This window comes from Dermacentor variabilis, chromosome 9 (assembly GCF_050947875.1).
Source record: "Dermacentor variabilis isolate Ectoservices chromosome 9, ASM5094787v1, whole genome shotgun sequence".
Lineage (NCBI taxonomy): Eukaryota > Metazoa > Arthropoda > Arachnida > Ixodida > Ixodidae > Dermacentor > Dermacentor variabilis.
In genome coordinates this window covers 116,376,739-116,398,968 of record NC_134576.1, presented here as the reverse complement: position 1 = coordinate 116,398,968, position 22,230 = coordinate 116,376,739, and the positions used below count along the sequence as shown (strand labels likewise).

Below are 22,230 nucleotides of genomic sequence, written 5' to 3'. Positions count from 1 at the left end.
GGGACGTCCCCGGTAGGAAAACATCACATTTTAAGCAATCTTTAAAAAGTTTCCTGCAGGAATCACGAAAGCAAACAAGCAGGTAAACAAGCATCTCGGAGGCCATAGCCTGGTGCACGCTGGCAGAAAATATTTCACATGCTTATTCTACATAGTGATCGTGCCTGCGGCATGACACGTTCCTCGGGCCTCGCAAACAGGGATATTACTGGGGGATCCAGCTGACAAATTCATTTCTGTGTTGGGTGTGTGTATTTTCTTTTAGGACGTCCGTTGGGAACTTCTGTAGTATATGGGCTGCGACTACTTTTTAGGGGGTTCCGGCCCTTCATTTAATGGTCGGCAATATTGTGTCAGTGCGCCTCGAGAAGGACACAGTACAAACAGACTAACTGATAAAGTATTCGTTTAAAATATTATTTGTTATTTTTTATATATTCGCGCCAGAAGCCCAGCGCCGGTACGTCGGTGTGACATCACTGATTTCAAAGTTTTTTTTTCTCGTATTTAGGCTGCTGTGGCTGAGCACGTAAAACAGCACATGCAAAGCACGTAAAGCAACGCATTCGGAACCCCGTGCAGTTCTTCCCACCTCCTCTGATCGCAGTGTCTCAACCACAGCATCTCAAAGCGCTAGCTGTCACGAGGGGAAAATGCGAGAATCATGGAGGAAGGGGAAAAAAAAGTTTTCCCTTCCTCCATGGCGAGAACGCTCCCCTCACCACTGTGCCACCATGCGGTACAACCCTGCCGCGTTACCAGGGCGCGGTTTTTACGCGCGGGAGTAACTGGCCAGCTCGTGAAATCGCCGGTGTCTGTTTGAAGCCGCGAAGCAAGCGAACGAGGAAGGCGCCTGTAGGTAAAAAAAAAAATCGCGCGCCGGAGAAAGTACGAAGGAGCGCGCTGAGCTCGCGGCAATGTAACCCCACCTAGAGGAATGTGTAGGCAACGTTGAGCGAAGTGGGGATGGAGAAACGAGGCGAGGCGTCGCGGAGGAGGAAGGCAGGCGGAGGCACGCTGGGTTGACCTCCTCTGGCAGTTGCTACAGGTTTTCCTTGCGACGCACGCGTATCGGGTTCGCCTCGCGCTAACATCGTCCTCGCGCGCCGTACGCTACGTGTGCGAGTCAAAGTGCGCGACGGTGAGCCGACGACGGCGGCTCAATCTCGCGCGCGCAAGAGCAAGACGCGCGCCGCATTTCGTCGCGCCCAGGGCACCGGGCAAAGGCAGGAAGAAGGCCTTGTACATCGGCCGCACAATATAGATATAAATATAGATAAGCAGATCGCTTATCTTGAAAGCGATCTGCTTTAGAGGCACAGTGTAGGTGGGTCGACGGCTTGTAGCTCTGCGCGCGCTGTGTTCGCACCGCTCAGTTTGCGTTGAAGCGATATTCAGCACGAAGGTCACTTCGATATCCTGCTGCTGCCACGATTTCTCACGCCTGCATTTTGACAGCCAATGTCCGCGGTCATCGAGAGTGAGGCGTTCATGCTTGCCTGCGCGCTGACACCATGCTGCATACTCGCGGACAACTTTCTGTGGATATGAAGAGAAAGCTATACGGAGGCAAAGCGCGCACAAGTGAGAGCGCTTCTGAAAGGAGTCCCACGTTTTAAACCGCGTTAGTTTAGGCTGGGGAACAGAAAACGCAAACACCTTATTAGCAGCGGCTAAATAAGACAGAACGCACCGCTGAGTGTAAAGGTTTACTTATTTTGCGGCTTTTCCCCTTCTGCGTCTAGGGAAATGCAAAACCGCGCCGCGGCTATGGTGTTGGGCTGCTGAGCACGAGGTCACGGGATCGAATCCCGGCCACGGCGGCCGCATTTCGATGGGGGCGAAATGCGAAAACACCCGTGTACTTAGATTTAGGTGCACGTTAAAGAACCCCAGGTGGTCAAAATTTCCGGAGTCCTCCACTACGGCGTGCCTCATAATCAGAAAGTGGTTTTGGCACGTAAAACCCCAAATATTATTATTATTATTAAAACCGCGCCGCACGTGGAAGCTGCGTCGATTTGGCGTCCGTTCCGAGCAACCAAAAGCACTGTCAAACGCTGCCAGACTACTTTGCGCGGTAACACATGTGCAGCAGCCACGCATCGGTAGCTTTCCCTTCGTAGCCACAGAAAGTTGCCCGCCAGTATATGTAATTTAGATAGTAAGCGAATGCTTACTGCAGGGCGTTCTGCTGCGGCGACTGCAACCTATACATGGCGTGGCCGCGCGAGTCCTGTCTCGAATACGATCTACGATGCGGACGGTGTAGGCGTAAAGGCGCACCGAGGGCCGATAGCGTCGTGTGCGCTAGAGAGAGAGAGAGAGAGAGAGAGAGAGAAAGAGAGAGAGAGAGAGAGGGCTCTTTATTAGAAAAACAGAGAATTTTGCCGGCGCGTATACAACCGCTGGCATGCTACTCTGTATAGGGATGGGGAATGGGATTAAAAGATTCCAGAGGAGAGTGGGAAAAAAAGACGATATGTGTGCGTTATAGCACATACGATTGCGCGTCCCCCACTTTCACGAAGTGAAACGTCACTGCCGGTGCTCCGAGGAGGCACATGACGTCACAAGGCGCGCATTGCTGCGAATATTTCTTTCTCTCTCTCGCTCCCTAGTCACTACTGCGCATGCGCCATTGGTAGCACCGAGCCACAGGTGTTCCGCCACCGCCGGTTGGTATGACGTCACACCGCGTTCCTCGTCGTTGTGCTCGCCTCCGTTCGCTTCGCCAGCTGCGTCGCATGCCTGATAACATGTCGGAGGATTGAAAAGGAGAGCTCGCGTGCGCCGCAACCACAGTTGAGGCGGTAATATTGACGGCGACAATTCTGATAAGCAGGAGGAGGCCTGGAATCGACATCGGAACGAGATGAAGAGGAAGCGAATCGCCCAGGAAACAGACGAATAGCGCGCTGAACGACTGGCTGAACGCCGCAACATAGCTAGACAACCAGACTAACCTCGACTTGCAATCAAAATTAACCAAGGTTGCCTTAGCTTTCGCTACGTATATCCTACGTATATTACCCAAGGTTGCCTTAGCTTTCGCTACGTATATCCTGGCATAGCCGAGCTAAGCCACTGCCAATTTTCTTTTTATATATTTTTTTCCGATATGGGGCAGCTTTTTATTGGCTGCACAATCTTTTGCGCAGTAAGCTTGACTGACCCCCGAACGAAAGTCTCCTAATACTTGCGAGGACCCGTAATGACTCAAGCCTACCTTTTGAGTCTGAGCAAACAAGTCGCTGGGTAGTCGCACCGTGGGTACGGCATTCATAGCGTCCTCGATGTGGTCGCGGGTTCATTACAGCAGCACACAGCGAGAAATCTAGAAGAGGCGAGACGTAACCGGTTCACCACGTCCCATTGTTGCAGTCGCTGGAAAGAGCCAGTTGTAGAAAGCTCTTAAACGGACGTAAACTAAAGAGAAACACTAAAAAAGTCAGCGTAGGCTGACAGATTATTATTTCTAAACTTAGTTTTCGTTCATTTCGCGATAACAGTAGGTCGGTTATTAGGAGAGAAAATAAAGGTCAAAGGTTCGTTATTCGTGCTTCGCGCCAAACACCCCGCATCGCCGGTATACGTCAGTGTGACGTCACGGATTTCGAAGTCCCTTCTCCGTACTTCGTCCGGCTTAGTAAAGGTTCTCAAAACTTGCTGCGTTCACTCTGTGGTTCTTTTACAGTGCAATCTTTACTGACAAAAATTAACTATAAGCCAGAGCAGACGCCGTTAAAATTTGTGACGTCACGTCGAGCAAGTGCAGAAACTTCACGACAGTGTTTTCACCCGACCTCCGTCTTTCTTGTCTTTTATTACCCGTTCTTCTGGCTTAGCAAGCGTTTACTCACAGTAACAGTGGCTTTTTTTTTGTATTGCAGAAGCGTAATTTACTTTTTCTTCTCTTTTTTTTTTCTTTGAAAGAAGTCCTATTAGGGTTATTATATTTACACGAAGGTATTTCGCCCTCGCCAGCAGCAGTACTTGAGATAGCTATTCCGGCGGCTAGCTTCCCACGCTATGCGTGCCGCCCCCGCACCTGTTTAAGCTTTTTCCTAGACGCTAGAGCTATACAATGTCCGCGCAACCTTGAGCGATCGGAAAGCGCGTTTTCCACCCTGGGCCGGCGGAGAGGGGAGACTTTGTTCCGGCCGCGAAGCTCTCTACGTCTCAGTAAGGCGCCTGGTGGTGGTCTCGTGCTGACGATGCCCTCTCGGTGAGCGCATATTTCCCCCCTCATCTTTTAAGAGATTCAATACATACAAGCATTTGTCTCGCAAACCAGATTTATTTCAAGGGAATTTTCCACGTCTCAATAATTTCTCTCGTCGTATACGAGTGCTGATTGCCGTGTTATAGTTTGTTAACGAAGCTTCCCCTCAAGTCTAAATATTTTAAGGCAGCTTTCCTAGTCTATAAAGCCGCTCGAGTTCACGCTGCTCCTCTGGCGGCCATTTTTCCAAGAAATTATGCCTTCCAACCACAAAAATCGACTGCCGCGGACAACATAAGTCCCTTTCCACATAAGTATGAGGCTCGGAGCAGGAGCTTTGGCGCTTGAAAGTAACCGTTGGCTTGACGAACCAACCGACTGAGCTACCTTTCCGGGCAACATTGAAGGATCACGAGTTCAAATAACATGTTATGTTCCTTTATTTTTCTTTCTTTTAATGTATTTTCCTTCCTTTTATCACTGTACGGAAACCCTCCTAAAAAAAATTATATATCCTCAATTATGTGTGGCCACACATGTGCAGGTCATAAATACCAGGTTCTCTAGCCGAGTGCCATCCATGCGGTATAACCGAGCTCAGATTGGTCCACCTTGACTGATCAAATAGGGCACCACTGTAGGTTAAATGAAGCGTACAACTCCTGCGGGACCCGCCGTGGTTGCTCAGTGGTCATGGTGTTAGACTGCTGAGCACGAGGTCGCGGGATCGGACCCCGGCCACGGCGGCCGCATTTCGATGGGGGCGAAATGCGAAAACACCCGTGTACTTAGAATTAGGTGCACGTTAAAGAACCCCAGGTGGTCGAAATTTTCGGAGTCCTCCACTACGGCGTGCATAATCAGAAAGTGGTTTTTGTCACGCAAAACACCATAATTCAATTTTTAATTTAACTCCTGCGGGGACGGTAGAGTATCCGTCTCCAGTGCAAGAGGACCGTGATTCAAATCCCGGTGCCGCGCAATTCTCCACCGGGAAATACAAAAAAAAAAAACCGTGTGTTGAGAAAATTGCACAAACAGGCCTGGAGTGCGGCCTGATCCCGGTGACCAGAACCGGTAACGCACTCTCTCACCAGAGCAGGATTGGCCACCCTGGTGCAGTACTTGGCCACAACCTCCTATATGAATACAACAATCAAACCCCGGCCCTCAGTCCCCAGCAGCCGCGAAGCAACTGACCACGGCGGCGGTCAGATCTGTAACGCTGCAGAGGGTGCTAAGAATACCTGGCTCCGGACAGGCCGCCATTGGAATCTGAACCTGGCAACGTTTAACGTTAGAACGCTATCTAGTGAGGCGAGTCTAGCAGTGTTATTGGAGGAATTAGAGGGTAGTAAATGGGATATAATAGGGCTCAGTGAGGTTAGGAGGACAAAAGAAGCATATACAGTGCTAAAAAGCGGGCATGTACTGTGTTACCGGGGCTTAGCGGAGAGACGAGAACTAGGAGTCGGATTCCTGATTAATAAGGAAATAGCTGGTAACATACAGCAATTCTATAGCATTAACGAGAGGGTGGCAGGTCTTGTTGTGAAACTTAATAAGAGCTAGGTACAAAATGAAGATTGTACAGGTCTACGCCCCTACATCCAGTCATGATGACCAGGAAGTCGAAAGCTTTTATGAAGACGTGGAATCGGCGATGGGTAAAGTCAAAACAAAATACACTATACTGATGGGCGACTTCAATGCCAGGGTAGGCAAGAAGCAGGCTGGAGACAAGTCAGTGGGGGAATATGGCATAGGTTCTAGGAATAGCAGAGGAGAATTATTAGTAGAGTTTGCAGAACAGAATAATATGCGGATAATGAACACCTTTTTCCGCAAGCGGGTTAGTCGAAAGTGGACGTGGAGGAGCCCGAATGGTGAGACTAGAAATGAAATCGACTTCATACTCTGCGCGAACCCTGGCATCATACAAGATGCAGACGTACTCGGCAAGGTACGCTGCAGTGACCATAGGATGGTAAGAACTCGAATTAGCCTAGACTTGAGGAGGGAACGGAAGAAACTGGTACACAAGAAGCCAATCAATGAGTTAGCGGTAAGAGGGAAACTAGAGGAATTCCGGATCAAGCTACAGAACAGGTATTCGGCTTTAACTCAGGAAGAGGACCTTAGTGTTGAAGCAATGAACGACTATCTCATGGGAACCATTAAGGAGTGCGCAATAGAAGTCGGTGGTAACTCCGTTAGACAGGAAACCAGTAAGCTATCGCAGGAGACGAAAGATCTGATCAAGAAACGCCAATGTATGAAAGCCTCTAACCCTACAGCTAGAATAGAACTGGCAGAACTTTCTAAGTTAATCAACAAGCGTAAGACAGCGGACATCAGGAACTATAATATGGATAGAATTGAACAGGCTCTCAGGAACGGAGGAAGCCTAAAAACAGTGAAGAAGAAACTAGGAATAGGCAAGAATCAGATGTGTGCGTTAAGAGACAAAGCCGGCAATATCGTTACTAATATGGATGAGATAGTTCAAGTGGCTGAGGAGTTCTATAGAGATTTATACAGTACCAGTGGCACCCACGACGATAGTGGAAGAGAGAATAGCCTAGAGGAATTCGAAATCCCACAGGTAACGCCAGAAGAAGTAAAGAAAGCCTTAGGAGCTATGCAAAGGAGGAAGGCAGCTGGGGAGGATCAGGTAACAGCAGATTTGTTGAAGGATGGTGGTCAGATTGTTCTAGAGAAACTGGCCACCCTGTATACGCAATGCCTCATAACCTCGAGCGTACCGGAATCTTGGAAGAACGCTAACATAATCCTAATCCATAAGAAAGGGGACGCCAATGACTTGAAAAATTATAGACCGATCAGCTTACTGTCCGTTGCCTACAAAGTATTTACTAAGGTAATCGCAAATAGAATCAGAAACACCTTAGACTTCTGTCAACCAAAGGACCAGGCAGGATTCCGTAAAGGCTACTCAACGATAGACCATATTCACACTATCAATCAAGTGATAGAGAAATGTGCAGAATATAACCAACCGTTATATATAGCTTTCATTGATTACGAGAAAGCGTTTGATTCAGTCGAAACCTCAGCAGTCATGGAGGCATTACGGAATCAGGGTGTAGATGAGCCATATGTAAAGATACTGGAAGATATCTATAGCGGCTCCACAGCCACCGTAGTCCTCCACAAAGAAAGCAACAAAATCCCTATAAAGAAAGGCGTCAGACAGGGAGATACGATATCTCCAATGCTATTCACAGCATGTTTACAGGAGGTATTCAGAGGCCTGGAGTGGGAAGAATTGGGGATAAAATTTGATGGAGAATACCTTAGCAACTTGAGATTCGCTGTGATATTGCCTTGCTTAGTAACTCAGGAGACCAATTGCAATGCATGCTCACTGACCTGGAGAGGCAAAGCAGAAGGGTGGGTCTGGAAATTAATCTGCAGAAAACTAAAGTAATGTTTAACAGTCTCGGAAGAGAGCAACAGTTTACGATAGGTAGCGAGGCACTGGAAGTAGTAAGGGAATACATCTACTTAGGGCAGGTAGTGACCACGGATCCGGATCATGAGACTGAAATAATCAGAAGAATAAGCATGGGCTGGCGGGCGTTTGGCAGGCATTCTCGAATCATGAACAGCAGGTTGCCATTATCCCTCAAGAGAAAAGTGTATAACGGCTGTGTCTTACCAGTACTCACGTACGGGGCAGAAGCCTGGAGGCTTACGAAAAGGTTTCTGCTGAAATTGAGGACGACGCAACGAGCTATGGAAAGAAGAACGGTGGGTGTAACTTTAAGGGATAAGAAAAGAGCAGATTGGGTGAGGGAACAAACGCGGGTAAATGACATCTTAGTTGAAATCAAGAAAAAGAAATGGACATGGGCCGGCCATGTAATGAGGAGGGAAGATAACCGATGGTCACTAAGGGTTACGGACTGGATTCCAAGGGAAGGGATGCGTAGCAGGGGGCGGCAGAAAGTTAGGTGGGCGGATGACATTAAGACGTTTGCAGGGACAACATGGCCACAATTAGTACATGACCGGGGTAGTTGGAGAAGTATGGGAGAGGCCTTTGCCCTGCAGTGGGCGTAACTAGGCTGATGATGATGATGATGAATTTACTAAGGCAACTATAACTTTTTCTTGACCCCTCCCCCCCCCCCCCTACCCCTTCTTTCTTCTTAAGAACCAGGCGGTCAGTGGCTTGAACTCAAAAGTCAATGAATGATCAAGAAGGACAAAATCTGTGCAACTCTTCTTTTCTTCTTTTTATTTTATCTTTTTTATCCATTTTGTATTATTGTTGTTCGGACAGTGTCCTGCTACATATACAAGAACGTTAGGCCTGGCGAAGACGACGTCCCCTCGTCGAAGCGTTAGACCCAGCGACATTCCTTGTTCGGCGACTGTTAATCACTTCAGGACCGTTTCGTTGAAGTATCGCAGTCAGACTATGCGAACAGTGCTAAATCTCCGTATTCGTTGTGCGGTTTTTATTTTAAATAGGGACTGCTACGCGAGTGCAGTTGTAAATCGATAAGCTGACTAATTGCTGCAAGCATTCATTTCATATCTCACTGGTACCACCACTCACTTGATTCAATTATTTCACCTTGAGAAAATTTACAAAGTTAGATTCTGGGATTTTACGCGCCAAAACCACAATCTCATTACGAGGCACGCCGTAGTGAGGAACTCCGGTATAATTTTGGCAACCTGGGGTTCTTTCACTTCATCAACGTGTACCAAATGCACGGCACACAGGCGTTTTTGCATTAACCTCGAGAAGAGGCCGATGACATATCTGCTGCCGACAGCTCCAGTATCGTAATCACTCCCTCACTCAATGATGGAGGCAGATGTCGTCACTAAACTTAACTGTCGCACGGGCCTGCTAAGTGGACTCGTCACGTAAGAACTACCTTAGTGCTTGTCTGGCGAAAAGATGGTTAACCTTCAGGGGAACCTTTACCTGCGTGCGAATTTAGCGACCCACAGCGGTACGGATGATGACAATCGGGCGACATCGAACGCTCTGCGGTCTCAAGCTGACACACAGACTGACACATTTAATGTGGCACATGTCCTGACGCGTCGTTTCTAAGTTGTAGAAACTCAATCACACGCTTCACGTTCGTAAAATATGATGATATTTAGCAAGTATGAAGCTTGGGAAGTATATTTCGGGTAACTTGGGTATATGATATTTTTAATTCCACACTGAAGTTGTCATGTAACGTATCGACCTGGAGGCACAGGCGTAATACGTGACGTCATGACAGGGAGAAAATTTTGCTCAGATTGTATCAATGGGGCTAGGTATGAAAGACGTTGCTTATTAATAGTAATAATAATCATCCTTATAATAATAATAATAATAATAATAATAATAATAATAATAATAATAATAATAATAATAATAATAATAATAATAATAATAATAAAGACCGACCGCAAAGAAGCTTGAGAACAAGTTTAGGATCGCGCGAAGAGCGACGGAACGAAGAATGCTAGGCATAACATTAAGAGACAGAAAGAGAGCGGTTTGGATGAGAGAGCAAACATACTCTAATTGACATTAACAGAAATAAATGGCGCTGGGCAGGTCATGTTATGCGCAGATTGGATAACCGTTGGACCATTAGGGTGACAGAATGGGTACCAAGAGAAGGGAAGCGCAGTAGAGGACGGCAGAAGACTAGGTAGTGCGACGTAATTAGGAAATTTGCGGGTTTGGAATCGGTTGGAATCTAGTTGGAATCGGTTGGCGGAGGACAGGGGTAATGGAGATCGCAGGGAGATGCCTTCGTTTTGCAGTGGACATAAAATAGGCTGCTGCTGCTGCTGATGATGAATAAATAAGGATGCTGCGCATGCACGTCGCAACTATAGTGTACCAGATTAGAGTATAGCAGCGATCGGAGGAACCATAGAGTTACGGAGCGAGCCAGTGTGTAATGACGTCACGAGCATTAACTTATTTGTAGAAACAAGTATTAAACTTTTTAAGCTACTCTATCACTTGCCAATATCTTTTTATTTTTTTAAGGTGTAGAGGGTTTCAGCCTTCGCTTAACGCAAAAAAAAAAAGAAAAGGAAAACAAATCAGTTCGGGATTTTACGCGCTAGAACCACGATACTATATGGGGCACGCTGTATAAAGGGGGACTCAGGATTAGCTTTGAACATGTGGTGTTCCTTTACGTGCTCCTAAATCTAAGAACACGAGACATTTGCATAATCTGCCCCCCCCCCCCCCCCCCCTCCGTCACAACGTGGCCCTGTGGCGCCACCTCGAGCCCAGCAGCGCGATGCGTCTCGGTTAACCGAAGAAGTTCAAAGTAATATTATTAATTACTATGCCAATTTTGTACACTTAAAAACGCTTTGTCAGATGCAGTGGCCAGAGTCGCTAGCTACAACTGCCCACGCCACGATGTTTCGCAATCATAAACCATGGTGTTTAATATTATTTTTATTTAGACGAAGTAATTATCCAGCGTTTGCGACAATACTCGTAGAGAAGATCTGACGGCCCCAGTAATTAATCTGTTATAAATTATCACTACACAATAAAATATTTCATATCTCTCAGGCGTATATGTCATGCCCAGAAACGACAATCGTAATTAAAATTTAAATTAAGTTATGGGGTTTTACGTACCGAAACCACAAGGCACGCCATAGTGGCAACATCTAAGTACACGGGTGTTTTTGCTTTTCGCCCCTATCGAAACGCGGCCACCGTGGCCGGGATTTCATCCCGCGACCTCGTGCTTAGCAGCGATGACTTGAATCTTGCGATGACGATGAATCTTGCGTGCATTTACTTTATTTAGCACTCGGGTGTTTACACGAACCGAACAGAAACGGGTCGAGTCGGCTTTTCTGGTGGAATCGGCCTGTCGAGTTCACGTAAAGGCTAACCGGTCGGATTGAACGAGCCTCAGGTCGGGTTGAGCCAGTTCGACATGCGTGCAGTAGGTTGACCCAGCCAGGCCCGTTTGCTGCGCGCCGAACGGACCGGGCCACATCGCGCTAAGATTTTCGAGGGATCAGTAACGTCAGCGTTGTACACGCCGGCACATAAAAGGACAAGGCAAAGACAACTACTGTGCAGCGCACGCTGATTGTCGCTATAAGAGCTATTAAACAGAGCTGTTGCAGTCGGAGGCGGGAAGTTCGAATGCGTCGTTCAGACCCGTCAGATGCGAGTTCACGTAAATGCAGTCACTTCGGGTTCGGTCAGCCCGATTTCTGATTCGACCCAAAGTTTTTCCACGATAAAGTTTTTCCATCCATCGGCTCCCGTCGGGTTCATGTAAACGTAGCCACTCGGGCCCGCACGCTACTGATATACACGCATGCAGTTCGTGGCTTGGAAAGTGTGCTGAGCAACGGTTACGGTTAGTTACTAGATAAGCACCAAAGCTTTTTGCTCTAAAATGCAACATTTTACGCAAATAGTGCGGTTGCCTATGTTACCATTTGACTGGGTATAATGCGTTTTTAGTAATCAGCTCTATACAGACTTCACGCCCTCTTTTCGGTGAAGCCATCTTCCTAAAAGCTCCAATGTATTTATCGAAAAGCTGCGTTACTCTCAATGAAGTTCTAGATTAGACACTGTGCCAAAATGTAACCGCCTACACTGTACAACATATATGTTGTAGACACACAATACTGCATATAACAGCTTCATTATCACAACTACACTGCAGATGAAGCACGTTAGCAAGTACCGTACGCGCCAATTGTAAGCTTTGTAACTTGAGTGATAACTGATGATTGTGCGAGGTGAACGCCTCTTTAAAAGCGTGGAACGAGAGAGAGCCAAGCCGCAGAACGCCTTTAGCCGAGAAGTCTGGATACAAGTCTGTGTCGTCTGCAAAAATCCAGAAGCAGACGACACAGCTGTCCGAGGCATTGCCCTGGTGCTTTTGTCCACCAGAAAAGCGCGGCATTTGACCTGTTCTTGCTTTCTTTTTCTTTTGTTTTTCAATATATGTGCCGTTTCTCACCATCACCGTGCACTAAATTTTGCAAAGGCTACGCTTTCACTAAACTGCAAAACAAATAGCGGCTTTACCGTTGGCATCGAAGCAGTTTTGGCGGGAGAGTAAGTACGTTTCATACAGATCACCACTGAACCTATGTTTAATTTAAAACGAATAACTTTGCATAAGAGTATATGCCACGTCGTAGAGCGCGCTTGCGTGCTGAAATCAACACTATTAGAGTATTTTAGCGAAAAACTGAAAGGGAACATGCATCGGAAAATCTTGTCTTTCGAGTCATCGTGCGTGTAAATTTGCAGGGCGTCTCTCGCTAACTGCCTACCCGAAAAGAAAACACGTCGCAGGGTCCAGTCAGTGAATCACTGCATGCAGCCTTCTCGGCTGCAACTTACGCAAAACAATCATTCAAGAAACAAAATAGAAACTTGCCAGCATCGCCCTCCATCGTGCTAAAGACAGCGACGAAAACGTAATTCGCGCCGCTGTTGCGCCATCTAGTAACAATAGTTTAAACTTTTAGTAATGGTGGCCTGCAAAACTATATCTTTCGCTAAAATTAGGTAATTATATAAATGTACGTTTATTGAGTTGTTATTGCCTAAATTTTAGTTACTATATTGCTTAAATAAAATACAATGCGTTGTTTGGTTTTTACGGTTATTTAATATGTTTGGTTCTATCAAGTTTTTACAAAATGGTCTCAACATCGTCACTATCATCAACAATATATCGACTCCAGCGCCGCTTAGTGCCTAGCCATTTCGTCGCTGTGCGCACCTCTCGTTTCGAAATTACGACTGAAGGGTGGCGTTGGAATCTGACACATTCCGCGCATTAACCCAGACCACCAACAAATCATCGCCTATCATGTGAACCACGGCGCCGATCATGACTAAACACGAACCTCCACGCGCCAACCTCCAACCGGTCAGCCGATGCTGCGCGCCGACTTGCACCAACAGTTCGGACAATACGAGCGGCGTGTCTTTTTTCCGATTCCCCAAAGACGAAGAGAGGTAAGACGCCGATATATATATCGTCTCCTTGCATAGCGTGCGTCAGAGATCGGATGCCCAGTAGTCTGTCTACTTCGTTGCGGCACTTTCTGCAGCGTCGTCGACGCGGTTAGCGCACTTTTCGCGCCTACTTCGCAAACCGAAATCGCACTGCAAAAGTAGGTTCTGGTTTTGTCTTCGCTAAGCCTAACGTCGCGCCTTTTCAAGGCCTGCTGCGTTTACGGTTTCATTTTCGGTGTCACGCGTAAGATGTGGCGCCGAAGTGCGACGCGTCTACGTAGATTCCTTCATCGATGCGTGCCGTGCGGCTTTGGAAACGCGAGCTCGCCTTCCTGTCGTGGACTTGGGGCTCCCACTTTTCTTTTTTATTTGCAAGAACGCGTTCCCCTGCGTTGCGGAGAGTCGTGCAGATGCGTTTACGGCAACGCGCGTCTCTGTTTGCAGGATCTCGCCATTAATCTTATCAAAGCGTGGCTTTCACTTCTCTGTGCTTGACGTCGGAGAAAAAAAAAGAAAGACACGCAGCCGTCATTCAACCAGAGTTATCTAATACACCTGCTGCAGCGGTGAATATATCCATTCATGTATTGCGTTGCGCCTTGCCCCTTCTCGGCACTGTGATTTTGGCGTTTCGCATATGTCGGCTCGGACTACGGTGTACGGCACCCCGTCTCATTGCTTGACCCTGAGGGTCAAGATCCTTCTTCCAACTGTTCGCCGACTACGCGATTGAAGTCGTGGCGACGTAACCTGTTGATCTTTCAAAACGCTGTGAACGCACTTCTTATCGACGTTGCATCGGTGCGATGCGAAACTGGAACTATGGTGTAAATATTTCCACGAGCGCATGCGCGAGCACTCGGAAGCTGTTGGCAGCCGAGCAAAAGTTGAGTTGTGGCTGCTTTGAAATCGCTTTCTCGGCAGCTGTTAGGTAAATGCTGATGACCGTACTTTATGTGCTGCCAAACGTGCTCATGCAGAATTCGAATGTGCAGTCTCCCGTTCGTTTCACACCTACAGTTTTGCTAAGATCGAGCTGCACATCTTCATTAAGTTTTTCTTAATTGTGAAAATTAGGATTGTCATATGACGCGAGAAACTTAAAAAAAAAAAAAAAAACTCAACAAGCACAGTGCGATTATGGATACAAACACCTAATTTCGGGAATGTAAAAAAAAAAAAAAGAAATCTCAGGTGTTTAGGCAAACCCGAGCATCATAATTATACTGGCATGCCTGATCAAACTTCCTTTTGCATGGTATCTGATCATGATACAGCTCCAGAGTGGTTGCTGTTATGACTGAAAGTGAACTATCCTCTGACACATTTTAGTCGCCACCACAGCTGTTCCACCATAAAGTGCCTGCTCTACATTAAATTGAGTTGCACTTGCTTAATCTATACTAAATTTGTGTACAAGAAATAAAGAATTTTTTTTTTAATATCATGTGAATAAATGCCTCAAAACACAATAATGCACGATACATAAAAATTTGCGTGCTTTGTTTATTGTTTCTTAATGTAGTTGGAAATTGTATTCGGTGCATTAACCTTATGCCCAAGAGCACTGTTGGTGTCAACTTTGTTTAACTGGCGTTACATAAACTAAGTTATGGCTTGGAGCATTCTTTTGTTTTTCTTCTCGAGTGGAAAATGGAACACGGGCAGTTACCGAGTGGCAATGAAGAAACTGTTCATGTGAGATATACCAATCTTACTAAATGTCGTGCTGCCACACATAAAACTCTTATAGCGGGAACTTCAGTAGTGCTGCAGTCTGTTGAAACTGATGTCTACTACCAGTTGGGGATTGGTTAATAAACCAGCATTACAGGCAAAATTTCTTTCACCTGGGGCAACTTATTGCCACGTGTTTTCTTGTCAATGTTGGTTTTGATTTCATTGCCTTGAGGCATAAACTGGTTGACATCTATATCAGTTTGTACTTTTCAATGACCACTAAGTGCTGATTAGATGTGTAGCAGTAATTTTACCCATCATGATTACTCTGTGGTTATGCGGCATTCTGCTGCTGAATGAGAGGTCACGGGTTCAAGCAGTGAAATGCGCAAATGCTCGTGTAACAAGCATACCTGCCAAGTCTCCTGAATTTTTCATACAGTTTACGAATTTGGGATCGTTCTACAAGCTTTATGAAAATTTCATCAAGTTTTCCGAAAAATAAATTCTGTTTGTGAAGAAAGCTTCTCTCACCGGTCTCTGACCTTGCCCTTGAAAATCTTCTGATTGAGAAAGGATTCCAGATGGGTACCTGCTTCAAGCAAACAGTTCCTGAAGCAGGCAAAATCGGCAACAGCAAGGTTGCTGAACAAGTGGCTGCAATCTGAGAACAGTGTGTTGTTTGTCAGTTTGTGCTGTTCCAGATTAGCTGCGGCTCTTGTGCTGCTTTCAAAGGTGATTCATTGTCAGTAAGTGCATAGGTGTGCTACAGAAGGTTTGCGCTCAAGGCAAACTTAAAAAAAAAAAAAAAAACTTCATCTCCCTTTCATCTCTCCTTCCAGTGCTGCATCCGTGGTATTTTTGTGAATATTAAAGTTCACAAGTTGGCAGGTGTAAATAAGCTGTGGGAGCATAGTAAAGAAATCCAGGTGGTCAAAATTTAATTGAGAGCCCCTTGCTACAGTATATCTCGTAGTCTGTGCATTGCATGACGATGTTCAAACCCCCAATTTAATTTTGACAACAGCTTATGCTTAGACTTAATAGTGCAAGACTAATAAAGACCAGTGTCTGCAGGCTTTCTTGCAAACGTTGAGTCCTTCGCCTGCTGCTACTCACATGACTCCACATGACTGCCAAGAGATTGAAAGATACAGGTTAGATTGGGCACCATGCATGGATAGATGACGTTCGATTAATAGGGCAAAGTAAAGCTATGCAGGTGCCATGGTCTTGATGGATCGCTCTAATGGATATTGACGAGATGCTCATTGCTCGAGTGAGTGATCACATTGTGCATTATATAACAAAAATGCGGCAGTGTCTTCAGAAGTGATGAACCGAGAATACTTCCCTGAGTCAAGTGTGATATACAGAGCACATAATGGTAGCCTATAGATTAACAAGTGCCAAGGCAAGAAAAAAAGAAAGCAGTTCAGTATGGTAGGGGACCATGTCAGGTGATACAGAAAAGAAAATTTGCAGGCTTAGATCCTGTTTGGTGTACATGGGACAGAGCTGAATGGAAATTTCCTGGAGACTCTTTTGTCATGCAGTGGACTAAATGGTCTGGAAATGATACTGGCAAAGATGTCAGTCACGAAGCTTGAAAATTACTGCTGCCTGATTGCATTTCTTCCTTCCATGCATAAAGTTTTCTACAAAAATTACTAGATGGAACTCTGGTGCTAGTGTCTATAGAAGCAACAAGTGTCATGGTTCAGCCAGGAGGGAACAATGTGTAGTATACAGATTTGCCTAAACTTTGTCCTTCTGGCTGCAAACGGGCTTGTGACCCTGCACACTGGTCATTTTCAACTTTGACATTTAGTTATAAATGCAATGCTTCACAATGATTGCGCCTGTTATGTTACTAAACTACGATTGCTTGGGAAATTTAGAAAGGAAAAGCATCAGAAATGATGACACAAGAACATACGAAGCTGTGAGCATGAAGACTAGGCAAATCCATGCACTACGGCCCTTTGCTCCCACGGCGACATAACACTTGTAGTGCTAGAGTTCCCGCTAACATTATTTTTGTAGGAAACTGTTTTTTATTGGCCTCTGTGCTAGCTTCGATGGCTGATTTCGATTTCACTTCAATGCCGTCCAGATGCAGAAAGTGGGTGGCCAACTGTGGACGGCTCGACTTGCGAGACAAGCCAGCCGAGAAGCTGTTCGCCAACTACCGACTGTGCTCGACCCATTTTACAAAGGAGAACTTCAGCAGCACCTACCGCAACCAGCTAGTGTGGAACGCGGTCCCCACTCTGTTTAAGCACGGAGACCAAGTTGTGTCCAAGGGCACCAACAAGCAGAAGTTGCTGCCCAATAAAAGCCAGAGTAAGCCAGTTCTAGGCTTTTGCACGCTATGCATGGCAAAAACCTTGGCATACTGGGTATGGTAGTGGAATTAATGTAGATAATGTTGCACGTCGCACGGCTTTCACATCAAAATGGTGAGCTTTGCTGAGTTGGTGGTTGAAGGAATAGTGACATGGCATTATTGACTTTGCCCATTTTTGTGTCATATGGTCCCCTTTGCAGTCTTTGACTTTGGGACGCTCGTCTGTATATTGTATCTTACCAATTCATTGTATTTAAAGAATAATAAAGTGAAACTGAAATGAAGGTCCTGGAACTTGAATCTCCAGAAGCAATACCGGCATGACCAGAGTGCCCTAAATAAAGTACAAAGCATTTTTGTTCCATTTACGAGGAGGTGTATGTCCCTTGAAGTCATGACACAGAAGGTGTCGGTGAAAGTGTCTATTTTTAGCTATGAGCACAGAAAGGGGTCACATGGGGTCAGGACAGCGTGAAGTTGTTGCAATCACTCCAGCTCGCTCTGTTGTCTGCCATGCTGCTACTCATTGTGTTGCCCAATATAGCAGCATAACAGACAAAATTAATGCGCTGGAGCGAGTGCGAAAATGTTGCGATGTCCAGCTTCCTGTGTGACCACCATCTGTGTCATGATGTCGTGACACATACACTTCCCAGAAAACAAAACTGAAAGTCACTTTTAGAAAACTTATTATAGTAAATTATTTAGGGCTTACCAGTACCTTTTGTAACGTTATTAGGTCCAGGGCCTTCCTTAAATGAGGGAAACAAAAATGTAATTTCAGTATTTCTTTAACATTGTCAAAATAGAACAGCGCAAGGGGAACAGAGGATGCTAGAATATGGCAAAACAGGACTTTCAACACAAACACACATAGACACACACATATATGTATATAATGCCTCCATACTGCGTGCTGCAAGTTGCTGCTGGCATCTTTGCTTGACGAGGTGACGACAAAGGGCATGTCGCACATCAACACAGTTGTCTTTGCATTAACTGAAAAAGTAACGGAGTTGTGTCTAAGACAGTGTCGACAACTTCTGGTGTATAGCATTAAGGGTATAGTACTACACTCAACAAAATGTTTGCACCCTTCGGGGTCCTATCTTGTGTCCAAACAATAATCGTCATCTACCTTGCATGCCTTTTCTTTCTTTAATGCTGTGTATCCAGTACTTCTAGGTCACGAGCACCATGTCTCTTTATCAGTGTGACATAACTTTCTTGACAGAAAAGTAACTAGCACAGAGTTTTCGAGAACAGAAACTCAAGCGTGACAAATGACGATTTTGTTTGGGGACAAGACACACCCGAAAGAGTGCAAACTTCTTTTTCTAGAGAGTTACTCCCTTGACTAACCTTTGCTTTTAAGCTTGAAATGAGTTTGAATTGTTCGCTCACAAGTTTCTAGAAAAACGAGAGTGCTTTGACTTTGTAATATTGCTTATTTGGTTCGAAGTCTAAAGTTGTTTTCCAGTCCAGTAATTATGTCATGAAAAAACAAGGAAAGTTGAGCGTTTGACAAGTGGCTTAGGTATGAGTAAATGTGATGCTTATGCAAGTGTCATGTCGTTTTTTTTTTCTCACAGAAAAGTTTCGGCGTTTCTTTGGCTTTGCAAGTAAGCGTCGGACGTCGGTTCAACGACGGCCAAACCCTGTCGTACAAACAACGGCCGCCAGCCCTCAGAAGGTGGCTGTCAAGCAGAGGCCTGCTGCAAGTGCTTCTGTTCAAGAGGCATGTATACTTTGTTGAGCGCAGTGTTTGACGGAAACCTGTCCAGCAAGGAGGGAATGTAATTGGAGTAGACATACACTTGTCAAATAAATTAAGATATAACACAGTCTGAACTTTTTTATATACACATATTGGTACATGCTGGTGTCGGCTAGAAACATTTTGATTTACTTTGTCAGATGTTCATTGTACCAAAGTTCCACATTTCAGGGCCCATACAAGTCCCCTGTTCACATGTGCCTTGAAGCCTGCCCTGCCTACCCACTGCCCAGCTGGCACCTGCTAGTCTTACTTCTGTGCGATGCTAGGCCCCCATAGATGGCGCCACTATGCTTTCACCACAGAGTTTCTGACAACACTCACTAGAGGGAACTGTGGTGCTAGTTATATACGGGAGCTGCAAGCATGGCAATTAAGCTAGCATGGGAATGATGGTCAGTAAACGCATTTGCCTAAGTTTTATCCTTCTGGCTTCAAATGGCTTTGCAACTTTACAAATTTATCATTTTCAGCAAAATACTACCTTATATTGACATTACGCATGATAAGTGCACAACCACGAGTGCTTGAAAGCTTAGAAAGATTAAGCATAATGAGCAACTTCACACGAACATTTGAAGCCATAATCACGAATGTTAGACAGATTCATGTACTGACCATCATTCTAGTAGCAGTTGAAAGATTACAGCACTAGAGTTTCTTCCAGTAATTTTTGTAGGAGACTCTGTGGCTGTCGTGGATTTCGGTTTTCTTTTGTCGGGGTACACACGCTGTGTGTGTTTGCCGATGAGTGACGAGCACAGTTCATCCAGAAACGCATAATGGAGCAGCGTTGATATGCAGTGGAGGACGGCTTGGAATGGTAGTGAACACTTACTTGCACATGCAAAGTGGGGGAAGCATCAATGTACAGCGACGAGGGAGCAGCAGGACATGTCCATGTCATCCACAGGTGCAAACAAGTTATCTGAGAAACACTTCATTCAGTTCAGTTTGGTGTGGAATATGTGTGTGAGACCCTGGTTTCAGTTACCCACATGTGCTGTGTTGGAGCACTACAAAAGCACATTGAGCAACATTGTTCCCAATGCAAACGCATCCAACTTGATTGTGTGCTTTGTGAGGAAACTGTCTCTAAATAAGAACAGGGTTCCCCGCAGTCACCAACAAAAGCTTTGCTTAAATTAATTGCCACAGTGCATGGAGTCTATAGTGAAGTGGGCCAAGCCAAGACAACCCAGAAGCCAGCAGCAATCGAAGGCAAAACTAAAACATGAAAGTGAGAATGAAGACAGCGTCGTTTCGGCAATCATGGCGGTACTCACGGCCTCCCTTTGTCCGTAGCATTGAACACAAAGTCAAACACAATAGAGTTCACACAATAGCTTTTTCTTGCCAATACATACAGTTGAACCTTGACATAAGAAACATGGATACTATTACGAATTATCGGATAATACCAAGTGAAACTGTAATGTTTCCTGCCATTATAAGCATGTAACAATTACAGGCTTATAACGAAGGTGTTTTTGTGTCAGATTCGAATTAATTATGATAACATTTGACTGAAGTGCTCTGCGTGCAGTGGTGCTCTTGACACTTTGCAAGGTTGTTATGTGTATCGTTCTGAATGCCATCGGTTTGCACCTGCTTTTGTAGGAAACCCTCGGCGAGCAGCGAGTAGCTGAAGTGGAAGACCCGCCTCGTTTTCCCGACCACATCGAGGACCACATGTACGCCGTTCCCACGGTGCACCTTCCCGACGACTTGGCTCAGAAGGTAGGCTGGTGCTTGCGAGCCGATACGGGTTCTCGCAACTTCTGTGAGACTTTCGGTTGCTGGTTAGCCAAGCTTACTACACCCAAAGCTGCGCTAATAAGAAAGAAAATACCGTTTTGTTGTTAGTCAAGCTTACTACACCCAAAGCTGCGCTAATAAGAAAGAAAATACCGTTTTGTTGTGCCGTGGCATAAAGCACAGTTGACCGCCATATATTTAAATTTGATGGGACTGGCAAGATTGATTGAATTATCTCACAGGTCATATTAAAGAAGGGACAGAATAAAGGACCAACTGCACCGCTTGTACATGTGGCATTGTTTCGTTTGACCTTTTCTTACAAGCCTCTGAATCTAACAAACACTCAGTTTTTATGGGCTCAAAGTAGAAAACTAACGTAGCATTGATATTAGATATGCTAGACAAAGTAGAAATCTAACATGCACCATATTTATTTAACAAGGAAAGTGTAGCATTTTTCCATTTCTGGCAATTACAAAAAGATGCATCCAGTGCAGTTTACCTTTACAGAATAGAAATTTATTCACACTTAAAGGGCCTCTCACCAGGCCTGGCCATTTTAAGCTGACAAGTGCAGAGTATACAATGTATGATAACGATTGTGTCTGCAAAGCATTATGTCACTGCATGCTGCAGAAAGATCTGAAATTTCAGACTGAACGCCGTTTTCCCTTCTCCTCGCGGCCGCCACGCTCCAAGCCGGAGGACGACATGCGCGTGCTAGTGCACCTAAGTACGCATGTTCGCACTGTGATGTTGCTCGTGGTGACACGTGACTTCATGAATTATTCAAGCCAACATCTGTTGTTTGTATGATATGTTGCTAGAATAGATGCATTAAAGCTTAGAGAAATAATAAAACACACAAACAGAATGTCTGCATGTTTTTGTTTTACTTCACACAGCAGCAGGAGAGATGTACTTCTGTTTCGTCCGCTTATTCCTACGTCGTGCGTGTAGACACCAAAACTGTGTCATTTTCTACCGTGTTACAGCACAAAATCATGCTCTGTGATCCGCTTCTTTCTGTCTCAGTGTTCGTGTAGCACAGAGATATACCACTAGTAAGGTGTCCTTGTACACAGCTTGCAAAATCGTGTGCTGCTCGAAACAAGACAGTTGAACAGCTCGCACGCGACGTTGTCAGCGGAAGGGCACTGCACGGCAAAAAAGCGAAGGGAAAAAAAGAAAGATGGAGGCGAGGCCCGTGATGTATATATCACGCGATCCTCGAGGTCCGGTATGGGAGAACGCAGGGAAGGAATTTCGCTTGCGGAGGCCAGACGGGGCGAGTGGAGAAAGTGTCAGTGTTTGTGGTGAAGCTCGCCTCCTGAAATCATGGGTTTGCAACACTGAACTATTTATATCTCATCTATTAATGGGGGGGAGCCGATCTGAAATTTTTTGGC

General features: G+C 45.6%; 1 protein-coding gene across 2 annotated transcripts in view; it reads left to right on the top strand.

Annotated features, from left to right (window-relative positions):
• The first annotated feature begins 12,980 nt into the window (after positions 1–12,980).
• The window catches only part of LOC142557337 (uncharacterized), a 30,148-nt gene continuing 20,898 nt past the window's right edge, over positions 12,981–22,230 (top strand). For both annotated transcript variants that reach the window (XM_075669095.1, XM_075669094.1), the window contains exons 1-4: positions 12,981–13,253; positions 17,050–17,279; positions 18,876–19,021; positions 20,681–20,800. In XM_075669095.1, coding sequence (XP_075525210.1) covers positions 13,126–13,253; positions 17,050–17,279; positions 18,876–19,021; positions 20,681–20,800 — 624 coding nt within the window. In that variant the 5' untranslated portion in view covers positions 12,981–13,125. The remainder of the gene's footprint in view (positions 13,254–17,049; positions 17,280–18,875; positions 19,022–20,680; positions 20,801–22,230) is intronic.